Source organism: Eschrichtius robustus, chromosome 2 (assembly GCF_028021215.1).
Source record: "Eschrichtius robustus isolate mEscRob2 chromosome 2, mEscRob2.pri, whole genome shotgun sequence".
Lineage (NCBI taxonomy): Eukaryota > Metazoa > Chordata > Mammalia > Artiodactyla > Eschrichtiidae > Eschrichtius > Eschrichtius robustus.
In genome coordinates this window covers 29,241,066-29,256,536 of record NC_090825.1, presented here as the reverse complement: position 1 = coordinate 29,256,536, position 15,471 = coordinate 29,241,066, and the positions used below count along the sequence as shown (strand labels likewise).

The 15,471-nt window shown below is 39.4% G+C and overlaps 1 protein-coding gene across 1 annotated transcript in view; it reads right to left on the bottom strand.

The window, feature by feature from the left end:
• SPEF2 (sperm flagellar 2) overlaps nucleotides 1–15,471 on the bottom strand; it is a 174,551-nt gene that overhangs the window by 125,214 nt on the left and 33,866 nt on the right. The window contains 3 exon segments of the mRNA XM_068535229.1: nucleotides 4,559–4,727; nucleotides 9,899–10,086; nucleotides 14,093–14,281. Of these exon segments, the coding sequence (XP_068391330.1) occupies nucleotides 4,559–4,727; nucleotides 9,899–10,086; nucleotides 14,093–14,281 (546 nt within the window).

Below are 15,471 nucleotides of genomic sequence, written 5' to 3'. Positions count from 1 at the left end.
CCCTTCATGTAAGCAAGTGCTTACTCTACCTACTTAACAGTCACATATATTCCTGCATATCTGAAAATAAAAGATATAACCATCATAAATTCACAGTCAAAAAGTAAGTCATTAAGACTTCTTAGCAGGGCACAAAAGAGGCCATGAAAAAAAAATTTCATTTGAAATTAGGGGTTCCTTGCTTGACTAGTAAGTTTGCACTTTGCGACATTTTATAAGTGTCCTGAATAAGCACGTATGTCATAGACTGAATTGTGTCTCTCCAAAATTCATTTATTGAGGCCCTAACCCCCACTGTGATGGTATTTGGAGGTGGGGCCTTTGGGAGGTAGTTAGGTTTAGATGAGGTTATGAGGGTGGAGGCCCCATGACAGGATTAGTGTCCTTTTAAGAAGAAGAAGAGAGATCAAAGTTCTCTTTCTTTCTCCTCTATGTGAGGACATGACAGGAAGGTGGCCGTTTGCAATTCAGGTAGAGAGTCCTCACTGGGGAACCAAATCAGCTGGGACCTTGATCTTGGATTTCCTAGAACTGTGAGAAATAAATTCCTGTTGTTGAAGCCACCCAGTCTACAGTATTTTCTTATGGCAGCTTGAGCCAATACAATGGGTATCTTTAAACACACACACACACAACAAAAACAACAACGATAACAGCCACAAAAAAAATAAGATGATCTATTCACATGACGTTAAGACTCATCTACTAAAATCTATCACTGTGCTTGGGTCAGTTATCCAGTGACATCGCTTGAGTGATACAGGCTTCAAACTGATATTCTGCCCACAGGGAACTGATTAAATACTAAACTATGAAAATTTGGGTCATTCATTGGGAAGCCAGGGAGCAAGGCAAGAGCTAGGCTGGAGAGTCCACTGTCAGATGTCAAATCTAAAAAGCCACTGGATCAACGCCAAAGGCTGGGATTGGAGAGTAAGAAGAAGATAGTATCTGGATAGTGCCTTTAGGTCAAACAAGTCAGATGAGACTTACATAGGAAGACAAACTACCCAATGGTACATTTAGTCCCACATTCCTATTCCCCAGTGGAAAAAGACCTCGTGATAATAAATGTCATTCTATAAGTAAATTTGGGGATGGGTAGGTATACATCTGCTGTAGTGACAAGAGTATGAATGTTAAACCATAACCTATACAATTACATCTTAAAGTCTAGTTAAGGGAAAATCATAAGCCAAAAGTGCGGCTGATAAAAACGTGCATTTCGACACACACTGTAGGGTTAGCCCAACAACCACAGCAAACTCAAGTGATCATTAACTTCAGTAGTAATTTTCATTAAAAACAAAAATAACAGCAATTAAAAACTATGACCAGCTTCAGACAACACGAATGATGTACTGGACACAAAACATCCTTCCTCCAAATTGTAGGAATTCCAACTACAACTTGTTCGTGAGCATGCGCAGTAGAGCCCTGCAAATTGCCAAGTGCTTCGTGGCATGGACTTCTTAGAAAAATCTGCATCAGCAGGAAACCGTGGCCATGAGCTAATTTTAGTTTATGAACACCCCATTTTAATAACTCAAATTCATTCAGTAGATAACTGCTAATAAGCAACTTATGTTAAAATAAAATGCTATGGAATTGTGAGTCATTTGCCAGGAAGAATCATGGAAAGGATTTGCATTTGGGGGAGTCTGGGGTTTACCAGGAGGAGTCCACTGCATAACTGAGAACCAGTGGCTGCTATGTGAGGGGTGTGCTGTCAGCTGAACTGGAGCAGCTGGGCTCCTGGCTTAGCCTGCTGCCGGCGGTCCATAGCATTTCGGGGCTCCTCCCCACTCTCTATTGAACAACTCCTTGTTATCCTATGGCGGTTGGCTGGGAATCCCAGTAGGGTTTGGCTGCTCCATGATGCTGCTTCTGCCTCCTTCTTAGAAGAGATAAATGATAGTTTTGGCCACACCATTCCTGGGCTACAGCTCTCTCACATGTAGCCAGTCTATAAAGAGAGTATGATGATTGGGAAATAATGTCAAGTTTTTGGCAGCTATATATGACATGGACATGAGCAAAATTGTGTTTTTATGCCAGTTTCTAGGTGTGATATTTAAAAATTTTAAACATGATAGCTTACTCTAACAGAGCTTTAAAAGTATGATCTCAAAACCAGGAAGCATCAGTTCTACACTGATGGTGGGTATAGGCATTAATAAAGTATGCTAAGAATGTAAACTTTCTGAAGATCAATTTCTAAGCTATGTGTTTGATTGACGGATTAAAAATCCTAAGCAAAGTTAGCACTTTGCTAAAACTGTTCCATGTTTATTAAGCCAGATGTGTTGATCCTCTGCCTGTTGTGAAAGACTATTTAAGCCAGATAATGTATTTTCCAAGTTGAAACATTTATTTTTTACTTAAATGCAAAACATTTAACAAGTATCTGAAGAGACAAAAGCTATAATAATAGGGAATGATAATAGGATAGTTTACAGTATATGCTAACACTTGTATGTGGTATATTTTTCATCATGTAGTCAAAATGAACACAGCATATAAACACATATCAGAAATCCTAAGGTAATATTCACTTCTAGGGCAACAGCAAAGGCCATAAACAAAATAAACTGTATTACCAGACGTCCACGTACTCCTAAAAAATGTTTATAATTTCTTGCAAAAGAAACGTACCGGCTGCTTCAGGATGTGGGTGAGACAAGCATGTTCCTGTGGTAACAATTTCCCAAACAAGAAAATAGTTAAAAAGACAAATCTTTGCTAAGTTGCAGACTACCAGGTCTCCTGATTTATGAAAGCAACAAGGTAGAGCTGGTTAAGAAATAACTCAGAAATAAATATTTCATGAATCAGCAAAATCTGTCAAGTAAAATGACTTGAATTTACAATGGAAAGAAATACGTTCACATAGTTTGACACTGTCAAAGCATTTTATTATGTAGCGTTGAACTTTAGGTTGACATACTAGATCTAGAATATTCTACAACCATGCAAAATAAATATGCACATATATCCCGTAAGGTTCTGGCCAATCCTTAATAAATAATAATTATTTTAGTGATCCAAATATAGATTCATCCAATTAAAATATGGTGTACGTTTAGTTTCTCATAATCTCATTTTCTTTCCTTCTTTTAAAATAAGCTTGTCTTCTTCAATAGTTACATATTAGTGCTATTTTACACTTTGCCCTGTTCATTGTCATTCATTCATTTTATTTGTGAATCCTTTCAACAAACATTGAGTATTTGCTAAATACCAGCGGATGATTGGGTCGCATCATCTTTTCTTTTTTTTTTTAAATTTATTTATTTATCTTTGTCTGCATTGGGTCTTCGTTGCTGCGCGTGGGTTTTCTCTAGTTGCGGTGAGCAGGGGCTACTCTTCATTGCGGTGCGTGGGCTCCTCATTGTGGTGGCTTCTCTTGCTGCGGAGCATGGGCTCTAGGCACGTGGGCTTCAGTAGTTGTGGCACGCGGGCTCAGTAGTTGTGGCTTGTGGACTCTAGAGCGCAGGCTCAGTAGTTGTGGCGCACGGGCTTGGTTGCTCCGTGGCATGTGGGATCTTCCCAGACCAGGGCTCGAACCCATGTCCCCTGTATTGGCAGGCAGATTCTTAACCACTGCGCCGCCAGGGAAGTCCCATCTTTTCTTTTTTTCATGTTGAATTTACTACTCTTCTGAAACTCATTCAATAATATTTCTAATAATTAAAAGCCTCATTCTTCGCCCCATTGCTGATGATCTACCCAGAACTTCTATCCTATAGCCATTCAGTTCACATCTTTCCCACTAAAGGTGAGATGAAGTGGGGTAGGGAGGGCAGGGTGGTGAGGAAAGAAACTGGTACATATTATTTGCATCCAACACTCAGTGCACTTGGTTAAGTGTTTAACACATATTATCTTAAATAAGTTTCACAACAACAAAATAAGGTAGTCATATTATTATTCCCATTTCATATATTGTGAAACCGAGGCTCTTAGCACTTAAGGGACTGGCCACCTAAGGTCTCACAGTTAGCAGTTGGCAGTGCCAATAATGGGACCTTGGCATGTTTACCCCAAAGGTTTTTCAGCAGCTCTTCTAAGAAGCACAGTTGGCACCCCATACCTTTTAAAAACTCATTGAATAAAACTTTGTTTGCATCTATGCTACTTGGAAAACTCAGACCTCCTCTTCTTCCATTTTCCTCCAAAAACAATATGCTATTTAGATAAATTACTAGAAAAATACATTTAACCAGGGGTTTTGAAGCAAAGGTAGACAGCTCACACAAAGAAAATTGCTAATGAACAATTAAAAACTTTAAAATTCTGAAATCTACCTATTGTATTATGTGTAATTTTTTTTCAGACCACCCTCTAGTATTACTGGAGGTAACAGATAATAGATTATGAATAGGTTAGGTATTTAAAAGTTAGTGCTATAAATACAAATTAAACCAAGGGAAAATGCAAACACAAAATGCCCAGTTTTATTAGTAGAGATGAAAAGAAATAATATCACAAAATTAATGCTAAAGCAACACTATTTATTATGTTGCATTCTCTTTAATTATTCCACATCAGTAGGTACCTTATATTCTTCGTAATCATTGTTATCTAGCAAGTCCCTTTTCTCCAGTTCTGTAAGCTGTTCTGCAGAGAGCTTAGCTGGCAGATGCTTAAGAGACGCTTGCTCATATATGGGCTTTCCATTAAAAAACAGTTCCTTCCAATCATGCATCAACTTATATGGAATCAGGCTACAGCAAAAAAGAAGAAAAAAAGGTCGAGAGGAATCAATGGTTAGTTAAATACACATCTTAAATCTTAGTCTTTCTATTACCATGTTCATTCACCAGGATCTGCTATTTGAGGCCAGAGGTTCCTCTTACTATGACATTTCTAATAGCCAGTAAAATGGCTGAAACTTAGTAGGTTTGAATGAATAAATGTTACCTAAAGCCATTGGTTCTTCAAATTTTCTTTGATTGTGCACTGAAAGCACAATATATCTAAAAATACTGACGACTATCACAAAACTTAGGTTCTTTGATTTCCGGCTGTGATACTAAATGGCTGTGCAAGCTTTGGAAATCAGTTAAATGTTCCAGTATCCGTGTCCTCCTATGCAAAATGAACAGACTGAATACTTTCCAAGGCCTCTTTAAGATGACAGTTGGTTTACATATTTTCAAATAACTTGTAACAGAAAAAAAATCTAATGTTATGGTAGTCTTATTGTCATTGCACGTTTGGTAACCCGTGCAATTATTTTTCAGTACTTTTTCTATTTAAGTCAGATGAATGACTTGGTAATCAGGACAGAGCGATGGGAAAGTAGTTCCAAGAGGAACAAAATGTGCAAAGGAATTAAACAGCCTGACATGATTCAGATGCATTTCTCTAAAAATAGTGGGACTAAAGCTTGAAATTGCAACTTAAAAAGTTGTATTTCATTCTGATACATGCTACAACATGGATAAACCTTGAAGACATTATACGAAATGAAATAAGCCAGACACAAAAGGACAAATATTGTATGATTCCACTTACATGAGGACCCTAAAACAGACAAACTCATAGAGACAGAAAGTAGAACAGAGGTTAGCAGGGCTGGAGGGATGGGGAATGGGGAGTTAGTATTGTATTTAATGGGTACAGCACTTCAGTTTGGGATGATGGAAAAGTTCTGGAGGTGGATGGTGGGATGGTTGCACAGCAGTGTGACTGTACCTAATGCCAGTGAACTCATAAATGGTTGAAAACCACTTAAAATGCTAAATTTTATGTTAGGTATGTTTCTCCACAATAATAAAGAGTATTTCAATTAAATGTGAACTTCAAATATAATCATTGTTCTCCATTAATGAAATATTTATATTTGTTAAAGATTATAGAGATATGAAGTTTAGAAATTAATAGCTTAGGCATAGAAAAATTCTTTTTTTAAAAATAAAGCCCTATTTGTTTTTTTCCGGGTTTTTTAATTTATTTGTTTATTTGTTTATTTTTGGCTGCGTTGGGTCTGGGTCCTCGTTGCTGCACATGGGCTTTCTCTAGTTGCCGTGAGCGGGGGCTACTCTTCGTTGTGGTGCGTGGGCTTCTCACTATAGCATTTTCTCTTGTTGCGGAGCAAGGGCTCTAGAGCGCAGGCTCAGTAGTTGTGCCGCACGGGCTTAGTTGCTCCGCGGCATGTGGGATCTTCCCGGACCAGGGTTCGAACCCGTATGCCCTGCACTGGCAGTCAGATTCTTAACCACTGCGCCACCAGGGAAGTCCCACATAGAAAAATTCTAACATCAGAATTATTGAAATGGCATTGGCTCCTCTGGTGAAGTAAATGATTAACAACTTATATATTGTCCAAAACTTCATGATGCAATTACTGAATTAATATTCTATTATCTGAATATCAATTATTTTATTAAGGAGCAGTCTTAACAAAAGTCAGTTCATGTAAGTAGGCTGATACCAAGAATACCCCTGTGCTTTAGAAAGAAATATATATTGATAACATCTTGTTTAGGGAAGTACATAGAATAATGTGAGTTTATCTCGATTGTTAGTAGTGTAGACTAAAAAGATCTTAACATATACGTGTAATCATTGTGTTCAGCTGCAAGTAAAAGACACTTACAATTTCAAAGTAAAAGACCCCTTCAAAGTTTACGGTATCAATACCTCTGGAACTTTAACATTTTTTGTATTTTTTCATTAAAATAAAAATGGTTTCATATAACCAATATATTCTCAATATTAATTTTCACGAAGCAGGATTTATAGAGTAATAAAAGGCAGACTATATATGAGTCTGTGAAATATTATATTAGTTAAACTCAATACACACAGGAGGTCCTCAACTTACTAATGAGTTGTGCTCTGTAAGGGGATTTTTAGGTCACCTATTTGACACAGAAATAATACTTCTAGGACAGCTGGTTACCATCTGATTCCTTTCATGCTGGCCCCCAGCCAGTGCTACTGGGACTATCTCCACGACCTCTCCCAACAGAAGCATTCACGGAACTGGGATTTGAGGAATCCTTCTCCCACAGTCTTCTTTCCAGGCTCTCCCAGGCTGGTGTCATGGGGATCTCTGGCATTCTCTGACTGGCAGCTGCATGACCCTCTGCCGTCGCTGTCACATGGTGTCCTCCCTGTGTGTCTCCTCTCTACTTCTTATAAGGACACCAGTCATATTTAATTAAGGTCCCATCCTACACGAGTATGACCTTATCTTAACTAATCTATCAGTAGTGACTATTTCCAAATAAGGTTACACTCTGAGGTATGGGGGATTAGAACTTTAACATATCTTTCTGGGGGGACATGATTCAACCCATATATAAGCATCTATATATTGCCTTTTAGACACTTAAAATTTCAAAGTATTAATAAAAGCTCCCTTAAAAGTTTACGATACCAATACCTCTAGAACTTTAATTTTATATACTCAGTTTTTACATTCAGTTTGAGCTCTTCCTGGTTCTTGGTATGATGCATGAGTTGTTACTGAAGTCTGCACATTTGCGGATTATGTTGCAAGACTCTGAATCTTGCATGAACCTTCTGTTCTAGCTGTTTTTTTCTGACGTTGCTCAGGCAAGGGAAAGAGAAGGGGCCATCGTGTTACTGGCAGGTGTGGACAGAAGTCCTCACGTGGCCTTCCTCACAACCTGAGGGGAGGGCATCCTTGTTACTGTAGGAGAAGGTAGCAGTTCTGGCCCTCCACATGGTCTCCACTGCAGTGCGGGTGGCCTTGTGACCACTGGGCGATGGTGAAAATCCTGACCCTCCCTAGGCTCCTCTAACACCGCCCCAGTAGGGAGGGGAGGAGTGGCCAGTACTGCCAGGTGGGGGTGGAAGTCCATGCTCCCTACTTGGCCTCTGGGACACCACCCTCGTGGTGTCCCAGAGGTCCCTCGTTGCAGCCTTGTGAGGGTGGAAGACAGGCTCTCTACTTGGCCTTTGCTGGCACGGGTGGGAATGGGGCTACATTTTTGTGTGTGTGTGTGTGGTATTTGGGGAAGAGTGGTTATTGTCTAAAAGTTTTCCATCTTGCTAGGTTGCTCCTTAACTGGTTCTTTGACTGGAAACAGCAGGCTTCTGTTGGGGCTATTTTTGTCTACACCATTGGCATGTCTGTTGCCAGAATATTCAGTTCCAATCTGGGATGTGTGAGGACAAGGAGAACCCAGGAGGCTCACCACCGTGTCCTGAGGTCCCCAGCCAGTCTCACTTTTTCTGTCCATCTTCAGAGTCTTCTTGTTTGTTTCACACACAATGTTCAGGGCTTTTCATTGTACTTAGTGGGAAGAATAGGGAAAAACGCATTCTACTCCATTTTCCCAGAGCGGAATGCGATTTGCATTTACGTTTTAATTTGGAATTATGAGTCTTTATTTGTTTAGGGAAATCAATCTGTACTTTTTTTCCCTCTGAATTATCTTGTGTTATGTTTTTATATTTAAATCCACTATATTTATCTTCTGTAATTTAACCTATTTTTTTTTACCATTATAATGCATTGTATCACCTTTCCTTTTTAACCTTTTTATAGATTACCTTCCTCACAGTTTTATTCTTATAATTTCTGAACTTCTGAATTTATATTAATCTGAAAAGTATTTTTAAACATTTACTCTTGAATTCATTTTAATTTTTAGTCTTATTTATTTTCTTTTCTCAATCTTGTACCCTTATAGCTTTATCTTCAAACTGTCCTCATCATTATGTTATTTCATTTAGTAGTTTTTATATGGCAGTGCATCAGAAATATAGCTGTTGGGGTGAGAGCTGTGGAGAAAGCTCCTATCAAGTCCAGGGGTGATGGGATGGTTTACCCATCTTCTATTTGACCCTGAATATCACGTGGCTTTCATTCTTTTCACTGTGGGTTCTCAAGAAGATCTCAGTCTGGGTAACATTAGAGGTCAAAACTTTAAGTGGAGTGACTTATCCTTGTCCTTGCAGAGATGCTTTCACTGAGATCTGTTGTGACGTCATTCCCTTCAGCTTCCAGGAAAGGACATCACAAGAGATAGGTCTCTGAAGCCAGATGCCAGAATGCTGAGGTCATTCTCCACCAGACCTACTACACTACTCATTATACCTTAGGTGGGGCCACGTGAGAAAATCATTAGTCTAAACTGAGGACCAAGAAAAGTTTTGTATTTTGTAAAGAACTAGAATGGAAAACAGAAATCATAGGACAAACTGTGTTGCCCTTTTTGCTTTGGCCACCTGGAAGCTCAGATAAAATTTGCAGCTCAGTTGCAGTATCTGGCGAATCTACTAGTACCGATATAACTGTGTTTTCGTGTATTCCTTGTTTTTAACTTTCTACTTTATTTGAATTATCTTTTTCTTCTTTTTTTTTTGGTCGCACCATGCAGCTTGCAGGATCTCAGTTCCCCAGTCAGGGATTGAACCCAGGCCACGGCAGTGAAAGCCTGGAACCCTAACCACTAGGCCACAAGGGAACTCCCATCCTTTGTTCTTATTTTGGCATATTCTTAATCTTTTTTGTATTGTTAAATGTTTCCTTACAAATAGGTTGATTCCTTTTAGAAAGAAGGTGTAATGAAAATTGATTTAATGATTAGTAAAATAATCTTTAAGTAATTCCTATCTTCTAGGAAGTTCCTAGTGTTTCAAATAAATTATCACAGCTGTCTTTGTCAATTATAGAGAAGTTAGACACAAAGTTTAAATGTTAAAAGACATAAATACACCTTAAATCAGGCTAGTCATTGGGTGAATTAAGTCTGTAATCAAGGTATCCTGGACCCCACGTCTTAGTCTTCATTTCACAAAACATTGTTATCTCTCTTTACTTATCAACTTAGTGCCTACATCACAATCTTACCCTTTTCTCGTTTGCTGTGGTGTCTCTATTGTATTAACTATTGTAGTAAAAAACAACACTTACTTATTTGTCAACATTCGATAGTCCGCCACTTTAGTGGACAAATCAAGGATTTGATCCAAAATTTCTGCACATATTGAATAATGCTTTTTGTAATGAGCTTGAACCCTTTCCACGGCAATCTGCTCATGAATTTCCTTAACTCTGAGGGCATGTTCTTCAAAATCAATCTTGGCTTGTCTGGCCAAAGCCTAAGAAGCAAAGACATATTTTCAAGTCACTGTAATTGGGCAATGATTCAAGTAGAAATAACGTCATCATTTCAACAGCCAAAAAAAAATCTCTAAATAGAATGAAACTTCCTTTTATATCAGGAAGAAAGAAATCATGAGAGAGCACTTTCTCCTTGATACATTAAGTACTTAGTGTGATGGCAAAGACAATATCAGAAATATCCCACCCTTAGCTTATGTTATCAGCAAAACCCAGTACGGGGAAAAGTGTGCTATGTGGATTAATGATAAATTGGATCTGAAGTGTTTAAAAAGAAGTCCTGAGTTCATGGACTGCAAATAGAGTTGGGGATCACAGAGAAACAGGCAAGCATAGCTGGCTGCCAAGCATAGCTGGCTCCTTTGTACCCATCTCAGGAGCCTTAACCTGACACATCTGCTCTGGCCAATGCCCTATGTCTTTTAGTGGGAGACTTCTAGGATACTGATTTATACTTAGAAAATATTTTGGAAATTCCCTGATTATACTGGCTTGAGAATGTAACACATTTGCCAACAAATGTTAAATGTGTTTAGACAACAAAACCTTCTGCTGTTACAGCCTTAATAAATAGATAAAATTCATTCATAGAGACATGTATTTCTGCAGAAAGTAAGAAAATACTTAAATAGTTTGGCATTACCCTCTGTCTGCTTTGCACTATTATTTTGTTTAGGGAACCCACTCTTCACACTAAGTACAAAGGTCAAACTTGGCATGACCAAGTGTTGCTTTTCAAACAGTTATACCAGCTCCTTGAGAAATTCTATCCTGTGCTAACGTGCTCCAGAAACAAGAGCTGCCTCCTGAAACTTAACCCAACAAGTGTACGATGGCGGTAAACATGGGTCTGGCGGAGCTGTGCTCGAATTCAAGCCTCAGTTTGTACAGGTGTCAAGTACTAGCTGCGGGACCTTGGCCGAACTGGAGCTTCCCTATGTCTCCACTTCCTCTCTGTGAAGCGGGGATGGTCAAAAGACTTGGCATGAACAGAAATTAACTGTCAGAGCAAATACCTATGATACTATTCACAAGTAACTAAATGCGTGACAATGGGCTGCTACTGTCCACTGAACCAAATGGAAGCTTCGTTTGGTTTGTTGTTGTTGCTTTATTTTGTTAGTTTGCTTTATTTTTGTTGGGAGAGAAGTTGGTCTGGGTGACCTCTGAGGTCGATTCTGTACGTTCGGCACATTCAGGAATGACACCAGAATTTGTTATTGTTGTATTGTTTTGTAGGCCCTGTTTTCACGGAGAAAGCATCCAGTTTAAGTACAGAGCCTTACGGCATGCTTCGTGAAGTGTGAAGAGTTCAGAGGGAAGAGGAATCTGAGAGAGTAGAAGCAGCCAGATGAGAATTTACGAAGCGAGCCAGTGAAATGGGTGGTGAGGCTGGTTTACTACTGAGTGCCTGGAAAGCATGTGGAAATATTTAAGATGCCACGGAACCAAAACCTTGACGGGAGCCCAGGAACACCCCCTGCAGGAATGGAGCACCTTTCTCCCAGTGTTCTCGCCCTCCCTCCCTGCTCCCTCTCTCCTTCCAGGCCTTTCTTCCTTCTTTTTAGCCATGGAGTCTGCTATTTCTACCCTCTCCCCATCCCCCATGCTAAACCCACCACAGTTTCCAGTCCCATTACAGCAAAGTGGCTTGTAGCCCCAAATAAAGAGAGAAGGAAAAGGAAAAAGAAGTGCGTGCAAGCTAGTAACTCTCAGCGGTGATGAGCCTGGACTTTAGCCTCTGAGAACCGCTGTGCTAGGGCCACACCGCCAAGCTGTGCCACTCTGAGCTTCCTGAGTTTCAGCTTCCTGACGGATGAAATGTACACAAGAACAGTATCCACTGCCAAATGGTGCTGTGAGAATTATAATGCGTGTAATGAACGTAGCTCAATGCTGGACTCAGAGTGAATGCTCACAAGCGTTAAATGCTATTGCAGTGAATTACTGTGAATAATAGTAGGTGGCACTGAAATTTGAAATCAGCAACCGTTTCAATTAATATAGAATAGATGCCCATTTGCCTTCAAAAAAGAGATCAGCAGATTTAACCTAAAAACCAAACCAAACAAACAGAAACTCCTGATGGTGAAAAACATGAAGTCCTCTTTCCCTTTCTCCCTCTCCTCCTCCCTCCTTACTTAGGAAGCAGCCTAAGTACTCAGGAACCACTCCTTCTGGAGGATGTGATGCATTCAAACTGCGAAATCAGGCCATCTCAGAGGGAGGGGTGCCTGGCAAGCAGATGCCTCAGCTTTGGGAAAGGTAATTGTGTAATGTTTTTTCAGGGGCTTCAGAGCCTCACAATTCTGGCCTCTGAGGCTCTAGCAGACCGAGTGTCCCGATCCTCTGAAGTGAGTCCAAGCCCAGGTAAGGAAAGAACAGGTCCCGCTTCTCATCACAGTGAGACCAGTCCTGCTCTGAGACCGGCGCTTTACTATTTTGCACTGAATTAACTGGGCTTGTGAAGCAAACATATTTAGCAAACAGGCACTTATTTCTAATGTAAGCAAATGCCACTCAATCCATTCAAGTTTACTCTTGTCAAAAAAGAGAGATGAGACAATTATCCAGATAATTCGGCTATTAAAGACACTTGAGAGCATGCAGGTCAAATTCATGGGGTATGGCTCCCCGCTCTACTCCTAACGTTTTGGCTATGTCTGTTCTACAAAGGCAAAAGCACCATTTTCCTGACTCTGGAGAATACTGTACTTTCCAAATGACATTTCTCAAAATTGCATACTTTTGGCAAAAAATGTGTTTCACTTTCATGGAATATCACAGTGGAAACCATGATGCTGATAAATAAAGCATTGCCTTCCTATTTTCTGTAAGGTTTTCTCTTCTGCTCAGCCTGGTTTTATGAATATTTTATGGCAGTAAAGACAGGCTATCTAAAATGCCACTCACATGAGCTTTATATTTCTTCAATCAAATCTGGCTTAACAGACTGAATAAATCTGAAACCACCCCAAGAGGAAAAAGACAAGAAGTGATTCATATAAATCGCTTGATAAAATAAATCTATTTTGGTTATTAGAACTGTACATACAAAGATAAGGAAAATGTTAATATCTCAAATAACTAAAAGATTAGATAATTTGATTTTCAGAGTTATAAAGGGCCTAGACACAATGATACCATGGTGACCAAGAGCACACCTGGCACCCAAATCTTGGCTTCTGTAACCATTCTCAACTACAACGAACCAGGGTGCCCTAGAAAAATGGTTTGTTCTAGTTCTGAGGAAGGAATAGTACAGTATGGGCCTGGGAAATCTTGTTTTACCAGAAAGCAAGGAATTGCTTATTAAAGACTAATGGTGTCCTATAAAAAGGAGGCAGCTTGAAAGTGCTCTCACTGCCTGAAAATAGTATTCACTTAGAATAATGAACACCAATAACACTCCAGTGAACTTAGTGGACTTTAAAGAAAAAGAAAGTCCTTTATGCGTCTAGAAAACAAGAGTAATGACTCAAGGAAACAAAATTTAGATTATCATTCATTTTTTTTTGACAGCACACTTTATACCTGAAGAAAATGGAATAATGTATTTAAGATATTCAAGGAAAGAAAATGTGAACTAAGGATTTTATATACAGCAAAACTGACGAGTATAAAAGGCACATACTGTTATCAATATGCAAGCGCTCAGGGAATATTGTTCCCATGAGCTGTTCTTGAGGAATCTACTGGAGAGCTGCAGACAACAGAAATGACCAGAGAGATGTGGACATAAGGACTGAGGGTGAGCATTAAATATTTGTAGAATCAAGACTAAAGGGAGAGAGTATAGTATGTAGATGCCATGTGTGCCGTCAGTGCAGTTGTACAAAGATAAAAAAGGGGAGATAATAGAGAGATCATACAAAAAATCAACTCATTAAATGATTGGCATCTAAACGCAGCCTTGTTTACCTTGACTTGGTAGGAAGGATCAAAAGTAACCTTAGGAGGGTTTTTAAGGGATATATTGTTTACCGCTTCTCGATCGAGAGCATCCTGGAAGTCTTTAAGCCGTCTTTCCTCATATTGTTTTTCTCTGAAAATTCTGTTTTGCCGTAAAACTTCCTTTTCGTGCCGAACGTGCATGAGCTGCACGGCGATCCTGCGCTCCTGCTGGGACTGTCGCATCAGCCGGTTGATGAGCTGCTCCTCCCGATAAGCCTCCTGGAAACACCATTGCGAGAGCCAATCATTTGTCAAGGTGATGTCCACATTTCCCACTGGGCTGAGAAGCCTACACGTAAACCATGTGTAAAAGGCATAGTATTCACCTGCAGAATTGATATTCTGCTATTTGATTTAAATGTGAACATGGCAAAAATCCAGTTATAAAAATGAAAATTTCCACTGACAGTTGTATAATTTTGGTATCCGGAAACACATGGTTTTGCAACTCCTTTTTCTAAATGAATTATTACTTCCTTTAAAATCGGATCAAAAACAGATTAGGTAAGTTTTTTCAAGGTTTTATAAACAAAGGGTGTAATTCTCCATTTATAAGCATGTTTTCAGAAACTTGGAATCGTGCTATATGCACTCTTAACATAAATACTAGTTGTAAAAATAAATGCAGACATTGTCTGGCTGAGGACGGCAGATCTGCTTAGTTCCCAGGGGGGCCATCTCAATTCCTACATGATAGATTGGGCAGATTGGAGAAGAGGCTCAGGGGAAATGACCTACAGTTTATCTTAGAAAATCTGAGTGGTTGTAACCTGAGAGAGAAACTAGATGCACTCTCTTGGCTCCCTTGGCTATTTTAAGAGAACCGAAGGGGAACCAGAGAACAGTGGAAGAAGCATCAAACTGGGAATCAGAGGCCCTTCCCAGTGCAGCCCCAGCTGTACTGTTAACTGGCTTGCAGTCTTGGGCAAGTAACTTGGATTTTCCGGGCCTATTTCTTGACAGGGGAAATGAAGGGTTTGGGTAGAAGATGATCTCCAAGGCATCTTCAAGCTCTCTCACTCTGTCTAAACAGAGACACCATGTGGAAGGAGGCGGTAATTAAAGTTCTCCAGGGAGAAGACTTAGGAGAACATCTAACTAAACATTGGGGTTGTCCATTTAACACTCAACAATCGAATTGTTCAGGAAGAAAATCTGGCATCACTAGTGACACTGTTTCAGATTGTGGGAGAAGTACTATATATATGTTCAGAATCAAGATACAAATAACAATAACACTCTGTGGAAAATACCAAAACTTGAACTTGGGGATTATATAAAAGTGTAGATTAAATAAAATTCAACTGAAAATAAATATGAAATTTTTTCTGTTATTAATATATCAGATAAGAATAAAATCATGAACAACTTTGAAACATGTCTCATCTAGCTACAACATTCGAGAAGCT